The sequence below is a fragment of the Ochotona curzoniae genome, unplaced genomic scaffold, assembly GCF_017591425.1.
Source record: "Ochotona curzoniae isolate NIBS_2020 unplaced genomic scaffold, NIBS_Ocur_1.0 contig_1014, whole genome shotgun sequence".
Taxonomy (NCBI): domain Eukaryota; kingdom Metazoa; phylum Chordata; class Mammalia; order Lagomorpha; family Ochotonidae; genus Ochotona; species Ochotona curzoniae.
The window spans coordinates 45,129,446-45,149,972 of record NW_024464920.1 but is presented as its reverse complement, the minus strand read 5'-3'; the positions used below and the strand labels follow the sequence as shown (position 1 = coordinate 45,149,972).

Here is a 20,527-nt window from a genome sequence, read left to right as displayed (position 1 = left end):
GCCTCGGTGGCATGACCAGCAAAGGTCCCCTCCTTTCACTCCTGTCATGTGTGTCCACTGTGGGCAGGGAGGGGCTCTGCTGCCACCGTCTTCCACATGGGGCCCTTTGCAGCGTCCCAGCTGCCACAAGCTCAGGGAGTCAGTCACAAGAATCAAGTACCAGCACCCAGCGCAATAGCCTAGTGGCCAGAGTCCTCGTCTTGAATACACCAAGATCCCATACGGGCACTGGTTCTAATTCCGGCAGCCCACTTCCCATCCAGCTCCCTGCTTGTGGCCTGGGAAGGCAGCCGAGGATGGCCCAAAACCTTGGGACCCTGCACCCGCATGGGAGACCTGGAAGAGGCTCCGGGCTCCTGACTTTGGATTGGCTCAGCTCTAGCAGTTGGTGACCATTTGGGGGGTGAATCATTGGACAGAAGATCTTCCTGTCTGTCTCTCCTCCTCTCTGTATATCTGACTTTGCAATAAAAATAAATAAATCTTTTTTTAAAAATCATACACCAGCTCTCAAAGGCAGCCACCTGCTCCCCCTGCCACAGCATGGCCGACAGCTAATTCTAGGGGCAGATCTGGGCTCCTCCGGGGGCCTGGTGAGAGGCGAGTGTGTGTTCTGGTGGAAGGCACTGGGGTGCCTCCACTGTGGGGCTAGTCCATGCCAGACACAAAGCTTGGCAGAGTCCTGCCTTCCCAGACTGCCCATTCCTGTGGCAGACCACTAGGCAGTCAGACCAGAGCCTGGACACAGGCCCCCAGATGCCAGAGGCAGTGCCCACATCGCAGCCACATGTGTGTTCCAGGGCCTCTGCCCACCCTCCCTCCGTGGACGCTGATGCCCCAAGCCCCTGTCCTGCAGGGCCACTCAGGGAACGGAGGTAAGCCTGCATCCCCACACCTCCCCGTGACCCTGGGCCCTTGGGCTCCTCCCTGCCCCTCAGAAGGAGCAGCTGGCCTCCGGATCACTATAGGGGACCCCCGCCTTGAGCTCCACCAGCCCCTTCTACAGGTATGGTTATGCTTGAGGCGGGGCGGGGGGAAGGGAACGTGAGGATGGGGTGCAGCAAGCAGCTGGGTCCTGGAGACCAGCTCAGCCCGGAGCTTTGCTGAGTGCTGATTTGATGCGTCTCCACTGCAGGAAACCCAAGACATGTTCACTGGGTCATCCAGGGAAGGAAATGGGTGGCTGGGGAGAGCTTAGGGGAAAGGGACAGGCAAAAACAATCGAAAAAGCATAGAGAATTGACTGACTTGCGGGTCTAGCCTTCTCAGCTTCTATTTCAACACTGGCAATAGTGAGTCTCTGAGTCAAGGCTGGAGGGCTGGGATGCCCTGGGGAGGACACGCTCTCCTCCAGAGCCCTGCACGCCAGGCAGGGTACCCGGTCCAGATGCCCAAAACTGGGCCTGGTATATGGGACTCTGGCGCCCCCTAATGGCTGCTGTCCTCCTTACAGCCCCAGCTGTCCTTACAGCTGCAGGTCCCACTTCTCAAAAGGTCCTGATTGGGGTTTGGATTAAAGCTGAATTAAAGACCCTAGGGACAAGGTAGGACTTCTTCCTTAAAACCTGACTGAACCTCACTTTTTCTCTTTTTTAAAGATTTATTTTTATTAGAAAGGCAGATTTACAGAGGAGACAAAGATCTATCCGCTGGCTGCAATGGCCGGAGCTCAGCTGATCTGAAGCCAGGAGCCTCCTCCAAGTCCCCCACTCCGGTGCAGGGTCCCACGGCTTTGGGCCATTCTCCCCTGCTTTCCAAGGTCACAAGCAGGGAGCTGGAAGGGAAGTGGAGCAGCTGGGATATGAACTGGTGCCCACATGGGATGCCAGCACTTGAAGGGGGAAGATGATCCAGTGGAGCCACCATGCTCAGAATCCCACTGCTGCTTCTTCATTTGCCTGGCATTCACCAGGCAGCTGCCCCGGGCCCGGTGTGTGAACTGTGTTCACAGGCGTCGTTGCCATGGGCAGTCCTGGCCCCTGAAGACCTAGTCCTCCGACAAGCACAGCCCGGGGGCCTCTATGCCAACACCTACATGGAGCCGACCCTGACAGCACACTGGACATGGAGGAGCCCACACGTGGCTGATCTGCACACACTGAAGCTTTTACAGAGTCTGAGGCAGGTGCTGCCCTCGGTGTCCCGAGTGTTAATTTATGTCTCTGGGCAGGAGCGGCGTCGGCTGGCATCGGCCAGTGTCGGCCAGTGTCGGCCAGTGTCAGCCAGTGTCGGCCAGTGTTGGCCAGTGCTCTGGCTAGTTTAGCATGGGCCCCCTGCCTCTGCCCTCTGCCAGGCCTTGGACCACAGGTAGGATTTACCCACTTTGACACTGCCTGGTCCGCACCAGGGGAACAGCAGGGTGCTCTGGTAGGGTGGGAGTGGCTGAACAACCTCTCCCTTGCGGGGACCCCTCTGCACACTCTGCCCCCTACAGTGATGGGACAGGGAAAGGGTGGGCACCTCTCCGAGCGCAAGCTGAGGGGCAGGATTCCTGGGCCCAGCCCCCTGTGCCCCAGGGAAGGGCAGGAGGCCGGGACTTGATGGCTGACAAACACCCTGAGGGGCAAGGGGGTAGGATTTTAGCCATTAGGCTATTGCGCTGGGCCCTGTCTTTAGATTTTTTTTATCTGCTAATAACATCTACATCCACAGAACTCCAACTTGCCCTCTTGTCCCATGATAAGGAGATGACCTCTGATTGCTGGTTTCCTAATAAAACACACCTAACCCAATGTCCCCCCACCAGCCTGCGGGACCCCAAGACTTCTTTCTTTTCTAAAAATACTTACTTTTGGGCCCGGCGCAATAGCATAATGGTTAAGGTCCTTGCCTTGAATGCCGGGATCCTATATGGGTGCCAGTTCTAATCCTGGCAGCTCCACTTCCCATCCAACTCCTTGGGACCCTGCACCCGTGTGGGAGACCCAGAAAGAAATTCCTGGCTCCTGGCTTCGGATCGGCGCAGCACCAGCCATTGTGGCCACTTGGGGAGTGAATCATCAGACAGAAGATCTTCCTCTCTGTCTCTCCTTCTCTCTGTTCATCTGCCTTTCCAATAAAAAAATAAATACATCTTAAAAAAATACTCACTTACTTTTTTTGAAAGGCAGTTAGAGAGGGAGAACAAGGATCTTCCATCTGCTGGTTCGTTTCCCCAACGGCCAGGGAGGGCAGGGCAGAGGGCAGGGCAGGGAGGGCAGAGAGGGCAGGGAGAGCAGGCCAGGGAGGGCAGGCCAGGCCAGGCCAAAGCCAAAAGCCCAGAACTCCATCCCACTCTGCCACACGGATGGCAGGATCCCAAGCACTGGGGCCAGCTTCCACGGCCTTTCCAGAATCGTCAGCAGGAGCTGGCTGAGACTCAGAGCAGTGCTCATGTGGTATGCAGACACTGCAGGCGGTAGCTGAGCCCACATCACAGCGCTGGCCCCATCTCTGTTCTTTTGTAACTGGCTATCAGTTGTGGTAGGACTTGACATTCCTGGATGCAAAATGCCACCGGGGTCTGCGACCGCCCAGCCCTCCATGTCAGCAGCTGTGGCTCCGAAATTCCACCACGGTAGGTAGGGGCCAAGTGTCCCCTTGGTTACAGACTAGGACACTCGAGGCAGGCTGACCTCCACAGCCCAGTTCTCACCTGCCCGACTAAGCTGCAGGGGAATGGGAGACCAGCTTCGTCACTTCCATGGAAAAGACCAACACACTGCTGTGCAGAACTCGGGGCCTGCCCGGTGGCCATGTGCCAGACCAGGTGGGAGACGGGAGCTCTGTGGCTCCCCGACAGTCACACCCCCAGCAAGGTTGGGGGACTAAAGGGAGGTGTGTGGCTCTCCAACAGCTGCCTCACCAACCCCAGCAGGGTTAGGGGACTAACGGGAGGTGTGGCTTCCTGACACCAGCACCCTCCGGCAGGGTTAGGGGACTAACAGGCCACTACATGCACAAGCCCAGATATCCAAACACACTGTTCTTTATTAGCTCAACAGATTCAAAAGCACACTCCTGAGAACAGCGATGGAGGGTGTCGCTGGCGGCGAGGAGGGCGCAGGGGAGGCGGCGGGCAGGGCGGGCACAGGTGCAGGCTCATTTGAGGCGGTAGAGGACCTTGCGCTGCATGCGGTGCTGGATCTCACCCCGTCGCAGCATGAGCTGCAGCACCTTGTGGATGGCGTGCTCCGGGTATTTCTGTGGGGGGCACGGCTGGCTGCAGGAGCATCGCCTGGGAGGCCCACGCAGATCCTGCCCCAAGGGCTTCCCCTCCTGGTGCCCTCTGATCCCAGGCTGGCTCCCACAGGTTGTTCTCGGGCCTAAGAACTGGGACTGATGCTCTCCCCTGGTGCTCCAGCTCCCAGTTCCCGACCTCCGTCAGCCTGCTCTCCCACAGAGTGCCACCACCTTCCATACCACAGCCCTCTCCGAGATGCCAATGGCAAACTTGGCCTTGCCCTTGTGACCTGGGAGGTGACAGGTTCTTCAGGGAATCTGGAACACTCCATCTCTGCAGGGTCCATAGTCCCTTCCCCAAGCAGCAAGAAGCCTACCTCAACCCCGTGAAGAGCGAGCAGAGGGGACCCAGCTGCATCTCCACCCAGTCCCCTTGATGAAACTAAAAATACACCCTCGCCCCTCACGGAAGCAGTCCTGGGGAAGGAGGGTGGCTGGCACGGGGCTATGTCAAAAATTGGCGCTCCCTCCACACAGCACCCCAGGCCCTCCTGCTGAGCCATGTGGACAGGAGCCGGGCCATGGAGACCTGGAGTCCCCACACCCTGCAGCCACCTCCCAGGGAAGGCCCACCTGCTTGATGAAGTCCTGGATGATGCTGTGCTCCGACACCTGCGAGCCAATGGCGAAGCGGCGCTTGAGCTGCTTCTCGATGCGGCTCAGCATCTCCTGGTCCTCCTGGCTGGTGAAGCCCTCCACCCCTGCAAGTGGACAGGAGACGCAAGGTGAATGCGGCCCAGGGTTGCCAGGGGCCCCAGGCTGCCCCCAGGGAGGGTGGCCTGAGCCAGCCCAGACAGGAGGACATCGGACAAAGAAGACTGGAGCTGGTCGGGGTTGGCAAGGGCCTGACTGGGCAGTGCGCGGGAAGAACGTGCCAGGTGACAGGGCACAAAGGCCGACTTGTGTGTGTCACCTCTGGGGGCCAGGGCAACTTCGCTGATCCTGGTGACATGAGCGGTCACCAGAGTCCTGCAGGAGGGACAGGAGCTGCCCCAGGGAGAACGCCACGCCTAAGCAGGATAGTTTCAGCAGCTCTAAGACCAGATCCCGCCAGGCTGGAAGGGAAGCACCGGGTCTCACAGAGCCGGAGGGGTGGCACCGGGTCCTCCCACTGAGCCACAGGGATGGTGCCGGGTCCTACAGGGCTGGAGGGGGCAGCAGGAAAGTGTCCCGAGCAGGGTCAATATGGAGGGTGCCTGCCAGTGACGTGTGTGGGAGAGCCAGCTCTTCAGGGCCCCAGGACCCTCCACAAGCAAGGGGCTCTCTGTCTCCGACCTGGGCTGGGCGAGCCACCCCTCACCGGGTTACTGATACGGGGCATTCGCACCACCTGGTTCACCTCACACATCAGGCACCTCAGAGAGACCTGCCTGCTGGGAACAGAGCCCCCTCCTTCACCAACACCCCGGCCCTGCTGTCTCGTACAAATGGGGTTTACCCGACCTGCTCACCTGACAGGGTGCCGGACAAGGCAGCATCCAACGTGGATACCTGGAAGAGCCTCAGAGCCTCCTCCACGTCGGCCTCCGTGGCGAAAGGCTGCAGCTTCATCTTGCTGAGGGCCTCAGCGATGCGCACGATGGCTTCCAGCTGCCTGTGGGCGCAGTGAGGCGCTCAGCGTGGTCTCAGCCCACTTGTCCCCTGACACGTGCCAGCTGCTTGTCCCGGGGAGCATGACTGCAGGGGGGACCACCGGTGACCCCCATCTTCACGGTAATCTAGCACCTAGCATCCCAACCCCCAGGCACTTCCCAGCCCCTTTTGGCTAAGTTCGTGTGACCCAGGTTGTGGCCACTAAATTGCCAGTCCAGGCGTCCCACAGAAGTTTCAGGGTGGGTCCTTCAAAGGTCATGCTCTCTGCCCCCTCTACTCCCACTGCCTGGGACATGGCAGTGATGGCTGGCATCCCACAGCCAGCTTGAACAACGGGCAGGCTGCGCCTGCAGAACCGTCTCACCCCGACCCTGTACCATTAACCTCCAGACATTTTACACAAGACGGAAATAAACTTCCAATTCTCCTAAGCTACTTTGCACAGCCAAATCCACTTGTAACCAATCAGGGCTGGAGGGCAGATTAACCCTATCAATCCTGAGAAGGAGGAGCCGAGAAAGTCGAAGCCCAGGGGCAGACATTGTGGGGGCGGCAGGGGAGGGCGCCCTGTGGCACTCCTGCACCCCCAATTCCAGCTGCTCTATGTCTGATTCAGTTTCCCGCTAACACAGCCGGGAGGGAAGAGATGACAGCCCAAATCCTGGCCCCTGCCACCTCCTTGGGCGCCCCAGCTGGGGCCCGGCTTCCATCCCACCCAGCCTCATCTGTTGTGGGCATTTGCAAAGGGTACCAGCAGGTGGCAGTCTTTCTCTGTCTCCCTGTGACTCCGACTTGCAGATCACTACATCTTCAAGAAGGTAGAGGCCCACAGGCTGGAACCCCCACTCTCAATTCGCTGGCCTGGATTACTTCCCTCGGCCTCAGACTGCGCCCCCACTGGGCCAGGTTTCCCTAGGACTAAGCAATTCAAGAAATACAAGGAGGATACCTGGGCGCATGCTCTTAAGGGCCTCCTCCTGCCCCCGCCTTGCAGGGACCCGCACTGGGCCCTGGCTGCCGGGCGCACCCTGCTCTAACGCGAGGCTCTGTGACCCAGCCCTGCCCACGGGCTCACCGCACGGTGATGGGGATGCTGGAGCGGCGGTCACTGTCCCTCTCGTGCTGGCGGGCCCCGCTCCGCATGAGGATGTAGCGGTTCTTGAGCTTCTCTGCAGCCTCTGCCGACAGCCGCGGGCCGCACTTCCTACATGAGGACAGTGAGGCTGGGAGGGGGAGGCCCGGGGCACCCAGCCCGCCCCGGCCCTCTGCCAGCTTACACATATGCATTCCACCACACCACCGCCACCTGTTCACATGGTGCAGGCATTCATTGGAAAGAGCTGTGTGTGAAACCAGAGCTGGCACGGGCAGAAGCACAGGGCGATGCCTGCCTTCCTCACAGCCACACTGGGGGGCGTCATGTTCCCACCATTAGCAGTAACAGGCTCACTGAAGGGTGGGCTCCACAGCCCGAGGCCCAGAAGGGAGGAAGCCCACTCCCACCACCAAGGTTACACGCACTGGCACCGAGGACAGCCCTGGGCGCTGCAGGCATCTAGGAAGTGAACCAGTGAGAGAGGCTTTCCGCCTCTTCAATGAACAACCAGAAAGAACAGTGTCACGTGAGGGGGGCCCGGGGTGGGAAGCCCAACAGCGCGGCCCCTTGGCCAGCACTCACGCCCGGCAGTAGGCGATGAACTTCTTCAGCTTGGTCAGGTCGATCTCCCCCTCCACGGCCTGCGTCTGCGTGAGCGCACTCACGTGCAGCGTGATGACGTGTTTGGCCAGCATCTAGGGGCACGGGGTTTGCTGGGTCAGCTCCTCCCTCAGGGCTCCAACCCAGAGCTCAGGCAGGCAGGGATGCTGGGGCACGGCAGGTGCTCAGACCAAGGCATGCTTGCCCTCTCCCTCAGAGCACTTCCCCTTCCTCATGGCTCCCACCCAGGCTCCGCCTGCCCACCATTGGGTGGGAGTCATGTCTGCCCCAAGGGATGGCCTCTGCCTCTGTCCAGCCCCGATTTCACCCTGAGGCTGCAGTTAGAACTGGCGGACATCAGCCTCCTTTCCCCGGGGGCTGTTAAGCTGGAAGCTAAGGGGACTCTGTTTTTGTCACCACAAAACTCTCCCCAGTCACCCCAACAGAAGCAAAGTGGAGCAGCGTTGATGACCCGGGTCCAGGCCCCGGGGTGGGGCTGAGTTCTTTCCGCTCAGAAATACAACAGTAGAACCACACTCTCCTACTGCTAACCCAGGCCAGCTCCCCTGTTCCTGTGTAACGGGCCAGGCCTCCACAGCCCCTGGAACACCCCCACGCACACGTCCCTCTCATTGTGGACCCCACCCCCGACACACCACATCCCTCTCATTGTGGACCCCCGCCCCCACACGCACCACGTCCCTCTCCTCGTTGTGCTCGTCCTTGACGATGAAGATCATGTCGAAACGGGACAAGATGGTGGGCATGAAGTCGATGTTGTCCTCCCCCTTGGTCTCGTCCCAGCGGCCGAACACGGAATTGGCGGCAGCCAGGACGGAGCAGCGGGAGTTCAGGGTCGTGGTGATCCCAGCCTGAGGGGGCATAAGGTGGGAGAAGCAGACCCTCAGGGACCACCAGGACTCGGGCACGGCCAGCCGGCAGCCTGCGGGGGAGGGTGCTCACCTTGGCGAGGGAGATGGTCTGTTGCTCCATGGCCTCGTGGATGGCCACGCGGTCATCTTCTCGCATCTGGGATGGGAGAGACATCCGTCGGAGCTGCCCGGGCAGGGGGCGAGCGGCAGCGACCACCCAAAGAACTCACCCCACACCACGCCGACAGGGAAACGGGGCCACCCCCAAGCCCAGTGACAGCTGGGTGGACTTGGCTCACCTCTGCGGAGCCCAGGACCGAATGCCCATCTCCCAGGTCACAGGGGCCTTCTGCCGGCCAAGTGCAGGCCGCGACCATGCTGAGCCACCCAGCGTTCATTCACCGCTCACCTTGTCAAACTCGTCAATGCACACGACGCCCCCATCAGCCAGGACCATGGCTCCGCCCTCCATGATGAAGTTCCGGGACGAGGGGTCCCTCATGACCGAGGCCGTCAGGCCAGCTGCGCTGCTGCCCTTGCCAGATGTGTACACCTAGGGGAGGGGCAGGGCAGGCGTTAGGGCCCAGGGCAGCTGTGACGCGGCCAAGCCGGCTGCTGAGGATAAGGCCAGATTCCAACACCGTGCTCCCGTTCCTGCAAGGGAGGCCGTCTGGGCCTCCAGCTGCTCTAGCTCTCCTCTTGAGGGGGAGTCACCTGCTGAGTTCAGCTGAGCTGTGCCATTGCCTGCAAAGGCCTGGCCCACAGAGGCACACACGGAGGCCCAGAGGCGAGGAGACCCATGCCAAGCCGGCCTCAGGGCCTGGAGCGGGACTCTGGGCTCCAAGGAAAGGCCAGCCCCACTGAGTTTCTTGTCACCTGTGTGCCACCACATGGCCACTTAGCCCTGGAAGCAGGGCAAGTCCCAAATGAGATGTGTGTTAAGTGTAAGACACAGGTTACACAAAAAAAATCAAAATCACAGATTTTTTTTCTTGACATTAAGCTGTATGTTAGAGGTCACCATTGTGACATAGCAGCTGAAACCTCTGCCTGCAGTGCTAGCACCCCTTAAGGGCACCGATTCACATTGTGGCTGCTCCATTTCCAACCCGGATCCTTGATACTACGCTTGGGAAAGCAGCAGAGGATGATATAAATGTTTGGGCCCTGCACCCACGTTGGAGACCCAGGTGAAGCTGCTGGCTGTGGCCTGGCCCTGCCTGCCTGGCCAGTGCAGACACCTGGAGAGTGAACCACGGCATACAAGAGTAAATTAGCTAAAAAAAAACTAGTAAACTATATATTAACTACTTTAGATGTAGTGAGTATATATTGTGAGTACTAATTTCTCCTTTTTCTCTACTTTTTTCTAGCTACTAGCAAATTTAAAAAATTAGATAATAGTTACAGTTCACAAGCTAGTTCCACTGGACAGGGCCAGTGGGGACAGCATGGCGCATAGCTCGTCCCCCACCCCAAGGTCACCACCTGCTGGGCAGCCCCGTCCTGTGCCCATCATGGGTGCAGCCCCCGCTCCAGCGCTCAGCAGCAGTGGCAACCTGGGCACGACCCTGACCCCTCTGTCCCTTAGCCTCCCCAGCCAACAAGGGTAATGAGAGTGAGCGACAGGTGTGAGCACCTTGGGCAGTGCGGGCCCTTGACCTTACAGGCTGTTGCTAACAGCATCACTGTTTGGCCCACATCTCAGGAGGTGGAGCACACAGCCAGGTCATGGCCAGCCCGACTCTGTCCTCTCGGCTCTCTGCGCTCACCCGCTACCCGCTACCCGCCACCCGCCACCTGCTGGTTCCCTTCCTCCTATCACCCTTTCTGCCATCGGGCAGAGGAACGAAGCGGGGACTGTAGGTGAGCCAGGTTACCTGGGCAACCCGGGGACCCCAGTACTGGCTCACAGCTGCCTCCTGGCTGGGACAGCCCAGGTGACAGGAGGTTAATGTAAGACACTCACTCCTATGGGGGAGCACTTCTCCACAAACTTCAGGAGCTGGGACTTGGCCGTGCCGGGGTCCCCCAGCATCAGCAGGTTGATGTCTCCTCGGCGAGTGAGTCCATCAGGGAGCCTGAGGGAGGAGACGCAGGTTGACAAGGTAAGACGCCACCAGGGCTCCCGGAGTTGGGGCTGAGTCAGCTCCCCTACCCTCCCGTGGGCCTCAGAGCAGGCAGAAAGACTCCAGCTCTGTGGGGCCCTGGCCCTGGTACATGCAGCCCAGCTCTCCTCCCGGGAAGGGACACCTGTGCTCAGACACTCTGCAAGCTCCTCCCCAGTGCCAGACAGACCCATGGCTGAGCAGAGTCAGGGACAGGCTCCTGGCTCTACCACGGGCACCTAGAATCAAGTCCCTCTAGCTCTCTATACCTCAATTTCCTCTTCAATAAAATGGGTGCAATAGCCAATTCTCTTTCCTTTTCTTAAAGGTTCTGGTCATGACTAGATTAGTTATCCAAGTGCTCGGCGCACCGTGAGACACGGTCAACGGCAGCGCTTCCGTCACCCTTTCTGCTGCTCGTGTCTCTGCCACAGCTTCATTAGCTTTCCCGTGCTCCATGCAGAAGGCTGCACTCAGAGAGGTGGGGTCCCTCCCACAAGGTCACACAGCAAGGAGGCAGCAGACTCCCTTCCCACTCCCGATTCTACGCCCAGCACTCCCCTGCAGTCCTTGCCAGGTGTCCCAGTGCGAGCCCCTGGCCAGGCCTGAGCAGCTCTGAGCACCCCCACTGGCTGACAGCAAGCCTGGGGACTGGCAGTGACCCGAGGGACCTGGGACAAGGGAAAAAGCATGCAGTCCCAACAGGCTGACAGCTGTCCTGAGGGCCCCCTGACTCACACGTACCTCTTTCGGGAGCCCCCAAAGAGCAGGCAGGCAATGGCCTTCTTCATGTCCGTGCCCCCAAAGATGGAGGGGGCGATGCTCTTGGAGATGAGCTCGTAGACGTTGGGGAGGGCAGCCAGGCGACGGAACTCTTCCTCCTCCTGCGGGCTCACAGACCCCACAAAGCTGCGGCCTGGGCGGGTGGGCAAGCAGATGGGGACTAGGTGAGAGGGGCTCCTCCTCCTGCCCAACCCCAGCTCAGGGACCCCTCAGGACAGCACTCCTCAAGCTGCACAGAGGTCCCCAACGCTGCCCCACAGCCCCCTTCCCCAACTGCTCAACAGTAGGCCCAGAGGGTTCCAGGAAAGGCGTGGGGGAAAGGGGAGGGTGGGTCTGAGGAACCAGCAGGCAAGATCTTGGGGACCACTGGCCAAGTCTCCCCTTTGCCAAGAGGGATAGATCCACTCCAGCTAAGGACTGACAGGTGTCTGGTTACGACGGCATCGCCCCCTCTGACTTTCTGGGGAACAGAGAGGACAGGGAGAAGAAAGGGGAACCCAAGGGGCAGCCTGACAGTGATCCAAGGACAGAGGGACAAGGGCTGGGATGACCAGTCAGGGTCACCGCTACTGACTGGACAATGGAAGCGACAGCAAGAGGCACGGTGGGAAGGCTGATGAGCCAGTTGGACAGCATGGGAAGTGAGTGCAGATCTAGCCATGGTAAATCCGAGAGGCCTTTGGACAGGGCTGTAGACAAGCCAGCAGATGAGCAGAGAAGTCTAGAAGCCGGGCACAAGAGGGAAAGGTGCAGACCAGCAGCGAGGAGGAAGCCTCTCCCCGATGGCCGTGACTCCGCGGGGAGTCAAGGTGAACAGGCCTGGGCCTGGCAAAGCCGGTCCTTCCAGCCAGTGACCGCAGCCACAGGGCCACAAAGTCTGGAATCCCTCACCGTGGCCACCACCATCCTCGGGCAGGAGCACAAGCCCTCCACCCAAACTGCGCGTTCAGGGTCCCCAGCACCCCAGCCGGATCTGACTCCCACAGCCCTGCGTGCACCATTCAGCAGGCCAGCCAGGGCAGACGACCCCCAGCTCACACGGGCCCTTCTCTGCCTAGAACATGCGTCCCGCCCATCACCCTCGCCCAAGGCCCAGCCCCACCTCCTCCCTCTCTGGCAAGCGGACAGTCTGCCTTCAACTACACCCCAGGCCCTTCCCCTAGAGCCCTGCATTTCCCAGCGGCCGCCGTGGTGTGGATGTGCAGCCCCGCAAGATGTGCCTGGAGTCTGACCTTAGACCCTTTGCCCAGGGACCACAGCTAGGATGAACAGACGGGGGGTGGGTGCGGGGCAGAGCAGTGCCGAGTCAAAACGTTTGCCTGCTATCACGATGCCATGAATGACACAGGGCTGCTGGGCTACCCCTCATGAGGCACTGAGCTGTGCCCTCAGAAAGACTCACCAGAGCCATCTGTGTCCACTTGGATGCCCAGGACCCGGATGTAGGAGCTCCGGATACCCACACCAACCCTGTCACGGCCCCTGTTGGAGGTCAGGCCAAACTTCTTGATGGAGTAGATGCCCATGATGGTGACCCTGTTCCCAGGGACCACCTTGTCACACAGGTACCTGACAAGACAGCACGACAGAAAAGATTATCATGGGGACAGAAAGTGCCTCGTCCACCTGGTCCCACAACGCTCACCTTAGCAATTCTGCCTAGACGCCGCCCCCTAGCCGACCCCATCCCCAGATAGCGGGCTCCCCCCCACCCCCGACTACCAACCCCAAGCCTCAGATGGCCCGGCTGTGCAGAGGGTGGACAGCGGTGGGCTGACCGTCTCTCTGAATGTTAGTGTCCTTCTGTCACACTGGCTGTACTCCCGGGCCATCTTGTGGCTTCTGCCCTTACATTACGGTGGTCATGCAGACCCCTCCCCGCCACCTCTTCCTTCCTCCCAGGCTCCTATGCAAGGGCCCCTCCCCATCCCACCGCTGCATGGCCCCGAGCTCGAGCTTGGCCTGGTCAACCTGCCCTTGGCCTTTTCTCTGTTACAGATAAGATGTTGAAAGGCAAAGCACCCAGGTATCCAGCACCAGAGCCGTGGTGGGGTGTGCCAACAACACCTGGAAGCTGTGTGTCCCCAGAGGAGTCACTGCACCTCTCTGAGCCGGGCAGAAGGATCAAGTAATTTGATCTGCTTCAAGACCTATGGCACCGGGGAGGCAGCAGTATCCACGTGCTTGCAGCCACCGAGGGCCACGCTCCACAAAAGCACGTGCCGTCACTGGGAACACCCCACAGCCTCCAGACACCTAAGCTTCCCGGACTGACTGGCTGCCTGCAGGATGCCCACAGCCGTGCCAGGCACCTCGTGTGCATCTGGGAATTGTGCTAACACCTGGCGGGGAGTTGCAGAGCCCCTGTGAGAGGCAGACCTGGCGGGGAGTTGCAGAGCCCCTGTGAGAGGCAGACCCCCAGTCCTGAGCCCACGCACTAAGAGGAAACTGACCCAGCACAGACCTTTCCGAGGGTCTCCCCCTACAGTGTATTGCCTTGACCAAGCTTAGCACAGCTATGTATCCACCCCTCAGAAACAATTACATTCACAGCACACACACACATAAACATACACACATACACACACCACCCCACTTCAGGGTTTGCATGCCCAGACTAAGAATTCTGGTGTGTATGTGTCTGGGCAGGTTTTGGGGGGAACCAGCGTTATGGCACAGCATGTTAAGCTACCATCGCTGGTGCCTGCATCCCAAGTCAGAGCACCAGTTCAAGACCCAGCTACTCCACCTCTGCTCCAGCTCCCTATGAATGTGCCCGCGGAGCAGAGGGTGCTGTTTCAAGCGTCTGTGTCACAAGAGAAATGAAGATGGACTGTTCCTGGACCTTAGCTACAGCCTGGGCCAGCCATGGACCCGTTGGTTCCAGGAAAGCAACAAATGGAAGATCTCTTTATCAAGTACTCTACCTTTCCAAAAAAATCCATAATTCTGGGGGTCAATGGTGTGGTGTAGTGGGTTAAGTCATCATCTGCAGTGCTGGCACCCCTCCCTTTTTTTTTTTAAGATTTATTTTACTCTTACTGGAAAGGCAGATTTAAAGGGAAAAGGACAGAAAGATCTTCCATCTACTAGTTCACTCCCCAAATGGCCACAAGGGCTAGAGCTGAGCTGATCCAAAGCCAGGAGCCAGGAACTTCCTCCAGGTCTCCTACGTGAGTGCAGGGTCCCACGGCTTTGGGGCATCCTCTATGACCTTTCTGGGCCACAAGCAGGGAGCTGGATGGGAAACAGAACAGACGGGACATGAACTGGCACCCACACAGGATCCCAGTGTGTGCAAGGTGAGGATTTAGCCACTGAGCCATCACGCCAGGTCCACTGGCATCCCTTGAGTACTGGTTCTAGTCCCAGCTGCTCCACTTGTGGTCAAGCTCACTGCTGATGTAACCTCTCACAGGTTAGTTCACCTTCTACGCGTGGCTGAGGTGCCCATGCAGATCACAGGGAACCCAAACACACAGGAATCTGTGCCAGCACCAAGCGCAGAGCACATGTCCCACGAGGAGCCAGCTGCCCTGCCCCCAGCACGCCGAGGCCCTCACCTGTCACAGTACAGCTGCATGTGCCTGGGCATCTCGCCGTGGGGCACGGCATCGGGCAGCTCCTGCAGCTTCAGTGTCTGGAAGTCCACGCACTTGCACTTGTCAGGCATGATGAAGTAGGGGTCCAGTGGGCAGCTGGGGCGCCCTGTCTGATCCCTGAGTGGGAAGGAAGAAGAATTACCCAGAGGCAGGGCACGGCCATCGTGGTCACCAGTGAGATGTGGTAAATGGCAGTTTAAGGCTACTTGGTTAAAAGCTGGGGAAGGTGTTAAAAGCAGGGCCGCTCGATGGTGGATGGAAACCAGGGGAGTGCAGGGGCCCGAGGCCTGGCTCCTCCAAGAACCTGCGGACAGGAGGCAGGTAGGCCGCACCCAGGGGCCGCATCACCAACGCCCAGGACACTTTCCTGCAGGACTCCAGGCACCTCTAAGACCATCCTGAGCATCCGGGTCTCCAGGACAGAGTCATCACTCAACAACTACCATGGCAGTATCTGCAAGTCAACGCTGCAGCAAAGAAGCCCTACTGTGTGCCAGACACCGTGGCAGGTGCAGAGTCCCCACTCCACAGAGCTCAAGTTTTAACAAAGGAGAGACTAAAAACGACAGCAACAAGTCACCAGCTAACATGACCCCAGGCCAGGGCAGGGCGGGGGGGGCGGTGTGCAAGGGAAAGGCTCATGAGCCAAAGCAGGATGGGGGTCAGGGAGGCCTGAGGGAAGGGAACCCCAGGTGGAGGAACAGCAGGTTTAAAGGGCCAAGTGGCTTCGTTCTTGGACTGAGTGACACAGGCTGACCTGGCTCAGCAAATCCCAGCTTTCAGGAGATGCATTCCCTAGCTTCCCCCACAGATCACGGGTGTTCTGGTGGTGGGGGACAGAAATCACCCAGGTGAAAGGAGACACCACGCCCAGTTCATGACCCCAGACCCAGGGCGCGAGTTCTGGGCCCAGCCCTGCCCAAAGCCGTCCTAGGGAGTCTCTGCCAGGAGCTGCAGATGGCGGTGGCGTTCTCCCTCATGCCTTGCTGTCTCCACTCGGGGGCACCTCTCCTGTGTCCCCTCAGTCACACACTCACGCGTTGCACTTCCGGGGGAGGGCATAGCCCTCGAGGCCAGGGCGCATGGCGATGTTGGTGAGGGTGTTGCGGCAGCTGCGGCACTGGATGGAGATGCGGGTGGCCTTGGCGCGGACCGCAGAGGCTGCGATGACAATGCCGGGGATCTTGACCAGGTGGGACATCATGTCCGACTGCAAGAGTCACATCAACAGGACGCTGGTTAGTTAAGTAGACAGGTCGGGGGGTGACCCGGGCAGGGGGCTGGAGGGGGTGGGGCAGATCTCTATGGAGGACTGCAGTTCTGCTCAACACAACGATTATCTCCTGAGGTGGGCATCTGTGCCAGGGGTTAGGAAGCCCACCCACACATTACAGAGCCCGAGTCCAGCTCCACTTCCAAGCCCAGCTTCCTGCCAGTGTGCACACTGGGTAGCAACAGATGACGGTTCCAGCAGCTGGTTCCCTCCCACCCAAGTGGGAAGCCAGACTGAATTCCAGACTCCTGGTTTGGCCTGGCCCAGCCTGGGTGGAGTTTCTGGCTCCAGGCTTCAGCATGACCCAACTCTGGTTGTTGTGGACATTTGGGAAGTAAAGCAGAGGATAGAAGATCTCTCTCCATCCTTGTTACTCTGCCTTTCAAATAGATCCATCAATCTTCAAAAAATAATAAAAGGAAAAGGCAAGTAAAACATGAATGAGGACTAAACACAAGTGAAGGTGTATGGCTCACAGCACCAGCCCCTATACTTCCGAGGGGCCAAAACATATTGCTGAAAAGCAAGCAAGAAGGGTTCCCAACATCATCTCCCCTTCCCGCTCCTAGTGGGCTTTCTGGGGCTCCAAGTTCAGCCTTGCGAGGAGGAGTGTACAGGAAGGAGGCCGGAACCACCTGCACCTGACCAACTGGCAGTGCTTGGCAAAGGTACCCACATCTGGGCTCTGACACTACAGCCCTGGGAGACCGAGGGTGTCTTAGCTGCTAAAAGCCACGCCTGATGGGTGATCTGCGGAGAGGGGATGCAGGTCACTCTTCACTGAGAACCCCCAACACTGGGAGGAGCCAATGTAGTCTGGGGCAGAGCCAAAGGTGGCCCCAAAGGTGGTCAAATCCAGCACCACTTCCAGGTGGGCAGGGCCTGGGGAAGCTCAGCCAGGTTCCACTCGTGTCCAGAGACTTGTGTGGTGGACACGCCATAGCCCAGATGGGACAAACCTGCTATCCCACTACGCAACGAAGGCTGGACAGGGACCCAGCAGTGCTGCAGGGGCCTGCGGTATCCAAGAAAGCAAAGCAGGGGATGATGGGGGAGGGACATTGGGCACCACGGGGGAACCCACCAAGCCCAATCAATGCCCCAATTCGTGGGGTTTTCACCACAACCCTAAGACACAACAGTCAATACCCCACCCACCTCCTCCCCGACAGCCCATGCCTGTCTGTTCTGTAGATCTTTTTGGGTCCAGCAGGCAGGGCACCTTTTCACAGTGGTGTCAGAACACTTTCCTATTTAAATCTCCACAATATTCAAGCTCCATCCAGACCTAGAAGATCCTGCCAACCAGCCCTCCACCTCCTTCCTCCGATGCTCTGGTTCACTGGCCACACTGCCTTTCTTGTTCCCCTAAACCCAGCTCTACCCACACCACGGTGCCTTTGCACCTGTCACTCCCTGGGCCTGGCATGCCCTCCCTTGGACTGCCAGCAGCATCCCTCAGAGCCACCTTCTCCAGTCACCATCCATCTGCCTCAGCCATGGCTCCCAGCTGTCCTCCCTTCATGCCTCATGGACACGACCTGCAATCGGCTACATGGAGTCCCTGGCTGATTCTCCCACCACAAGCCAAGAGCAGCTCCTGCCCGTTCTGTTCACTGTAGCAGAGCCACTAGCCCAGGACCCAGGCACGCAGCAACCAGCTGGGAAGTATGTGTTGACCAAAACAAAGGCATGAACACCAGCATACCGGTCCTGCCAAGCTCCCTCGCTTCTTCCTTGCTATTCAGCCACAGAGGAGGGGCCCTTTCCACCCAGGCTCACACAGCTGCGCCCCTCCACGCCCAGAATGCCTCTCAGCTGCCTGTCCATCTCCACTCAGGGGCCACTTCCTCAGACTCCTCCATCGCTTCCCGAGGTCCCACCCTGACTCGGCACCTCTCTCTCCCGCCACCTCCTTCTACTACCTCCAACATGGAGAGCTTCTCAATCCGGGACCACAGCAGAGGCCACCAAGCTCTCTCTGGGACCCAACTCCAGGCCTTGCCCATAGGAGGAATTCAGTAAACACCTGCCCAGGGCTGAACTTTGCAGTAAAAAGCAACAGGTTCAGAGTGCTCAAGCATCTTGCTTGGAGTCACACAGCTGGTGCCACCACTGCTGTTTCCCAACTTCCCCACACCCTGGAGCCCACCCTCTCGGAGGGACCAACCTTCAGGCTGCGGATGCTGGACGGGCTGGCGTCCGATTTGAGCATGACCTGGATGTCCTGGAGCGCCTCATCACCTGCAGGCCGGGGCCGGGTCACCTCGTCAGCTACTTCCTTGGCAGCTTCCTCCAGCTGAGGGGGGCAAGGAGGACACGGGCTGTCAGCCCCAGGGGCAGAGCCGGCCCTGGGACGCACGGTAGAGGAGTCCACTCACCAGTTGCAGGTGCTCGGCCGGCTGCTTGTACAAGTAGTCAGCCAGATCCTCATCGAAGCTGGCCAGGTCCTCCATCTCCACCTCAATCCAGTACTCTCCCAGATTGTAATGGCGTTTGAGCTCATCCCTGCAGGAACGGGGCAGGGCACAGAGATAGGGTCACTGCTGCTAAGGTGCACCTGTGCCCCGGAATCTGCCACACCACTACCCTATCACCCCGTTCCCCAGACACACATCCCATGCTAATGGGTGCTTCAGTGAGCCCTGCAGAGGCTTCCTATGAGCCAGCTGAAGCTCTCGCAGAAGCTGGTGGAGATTTAACACCGCAAGGCCCACACGCGCAGGACAGCAGCAGATGTACCACTGGGAGACTAGCCAGGCACAGGCCGCAAACCTGGAGGCCCCCAGGCAGCACACGTGGTGTGCCAACCCCCACACAGGCCCTATAACAGAACAACCTGTGGGACTGCTGTGCCAAGAAGACATCTGGAGCCTGGAGCCCCAAGCACACTCCACCCCCACAGCACCCCAGTTCCCATTGCGCTTCGACCTTCACATCCAAGAACCAGCAGAAAGCCCCCAGCTGAGAGCAGCCCTCCCCCAGCCTGGGCACAAGCTATTCCTTCTAGAATGCCCTCCACACCCGAGGTTCTCCCTTGAGCCAACATCCTCTCCGACAGCCCCTTCTGTGCACTACCTTGGAATGCCAGCCTGGTGGCCTGGCTCAGAGCAGTAACAGATACGCCAACACACCCAGGCAGGAGGGGCTGGGCTCCCTGAGCTGACATACACTGAGGCTGGGAGATCTTCAGGCTAACAGGTCACTGCACCTGCACGCTCACATCCCTTGCATCCCCCGGGACAAAGGTCAGGCCCACAAAGACTCAACGAGATGTCACAGGTTCTATACGACAGACTGGGAGCAAGCAGGGCCTTGTACAGTTCATTCAGTGCCACAGCCCAGTGCCTGGCATGCAGCAGGTACCGAACAACAGAAAATGGAGAATGAAATGAATGAAAGATGTGAGTGCCTACTACCATTCACCCTTCCCACTCAGAGGGAATGTGGGTACCGCGCCCATTACAGGGAAGGACCCTTAGGAGCAGATAGGCCATTTGGGCCCTTGGCAGGTCCGCACCTGTACTTGAAAGTGAAGCCCGTGCGGTCGGTGCCCACTCGGTATTGCCGCAGAAACTCCTTGAAACGCCTCTGCAGCTGCGACTTGCGGGCCTGCCCCTCGTCGGCCGCGGAATCGCCCCCGAAGCTGTCGCTGTAGAATATACCGGGATCGTCGAAGCCCGACATGACTGCACCTGGCCCGGAAACAAACGGCTGGAGCCTGCAGGAAGGCAGTGTGTCGCACCCCCTTCTCTCGGATGCTCGGGGCCCGGCTCCTGGAGGCGCGTGTCCGGCGGAACCCGCCCTTAGTCAAAGGTGGGGGACCCTAGGCCTCCCGGGACCCCAACTCCGGAAACACCCTCCTCTACTCCACCCTTAGTGTGCCACAAAATGCAGACGCCCGCCGACCCCCACCTACCATGTGTGCTGGGGGCCCCCCTGACGTCACTACCCAAGCCCACCGGGCTCACCTCTCCTTTTTCAAGCCGCACACGCCCGAGGAGACGCGTCCGTCCACGCTCAGCCTGGTTTCGCGGGAAAAACCAGTGTCCGGACGCCGCGGCCGCTGCGCTCCAATTGGTTCACCAGAGTCCCGCCCCAGCCCGACGCCAAAGCGGATTGGCTATGTGGTTCATGACGTCAGACTCCCCGCCTTCTTCGGGACTCCATCTTGTGTCCACGACAATTTGGCGCGAAACTTTTGACGAGGGAGGCGCCGGCGCGGCCGGGCTGGAGGCGCAAAGATGGCGGAGCGCGCGCCTGGCAGGGTCGCGCTGCGGCGCCTGGAGGCCGCGTGCCTGCACTTCTCTGAAGCCTTTTAGTCTCCTGAAAACATGACCCTCTCCAGATCTTGATGGAACTCGGAGTTCAGAAACAAC

At 59.3% G+C, this 20,527-nt stretch overlaps 1 protein-coding gene across 2 annotated transcripts; it reads right to left on the bottom strand.

Moving 5' to 3' along the window:
- Positions 1-3,958: 3,958 nt before the first annotated feature.
- On the bottom strand, positions 3,959-20,186 carry MCM5 (minichromosome maintenance complex component 5). Of its 2 annotated transcripts, none has more exons than XM_040985247.1 (17): positions 20,120-20,186; positions 19,669-19,869; positions 18,530-18,656; positions 18,319-18,447; positions 15,913-16,085; positions 14,837-14,992; positions 12,676-12,842; positions 11,235-11,406; positions 10,352-10,463; positions 8,792-8,935; positions 8,474-8,539; positions 8,206-8,382; positions 7,493-7,605; positions 6,890-7,018; positions 5,673-5,815; positions 4,795-4,922; positions 3,959-4,182 (listed from the first exon to the last, which is right to left on the bottom strand). In XM_040985247.1, the coding sequence occupies exons 2-17, from the start codon at positions 19,833-19,835 to the stop codon at positions 4,081-4,083; spliced, it is 2,205 nt and encodes a 734-aa protein (XP_040841181.1). In that variant the 5' UTR covers positions 19,836-19,869; positions 20,120-20,186; the 3' UTR covers positions 3,959-4,080. The 2 variants fall into 2 exon arrangements, with proteins under 2 accessions (XP_040841181.1, XP_040841189.1); XM_040985255.1 differs by having other exon boundaries at positions 19,669-19,843; positions 20,120-20,167.
- Positions 20,187-20,527: the final 341 nt, after the last annotated feature.

Bases quoted from the DNA above. Each gene is read 5' to 3' on its own strand.
- MCM5 (XM_040985247.1), bottom strand. From the start codon at position 19,835: ATGTCGGGCTTCGACGATCCCGGTATATTCTACAGCGACAGCTTCGGG. The intron at 5,816-6,889 runs GTGAGCCCGTGG...CTGCGCCCACAG, and splicing joins AGCATCCCCATCACCGTGCG to GCAGCTGGAAGCCATCGTGC. The intron at 4,183-4,794 runs GTGGGCCTTCCC...TGCCCCCCACAG, and splicing joins TCCAGGACTTCATCAAGCAG to AAATACCCGGAGCACGCCAT.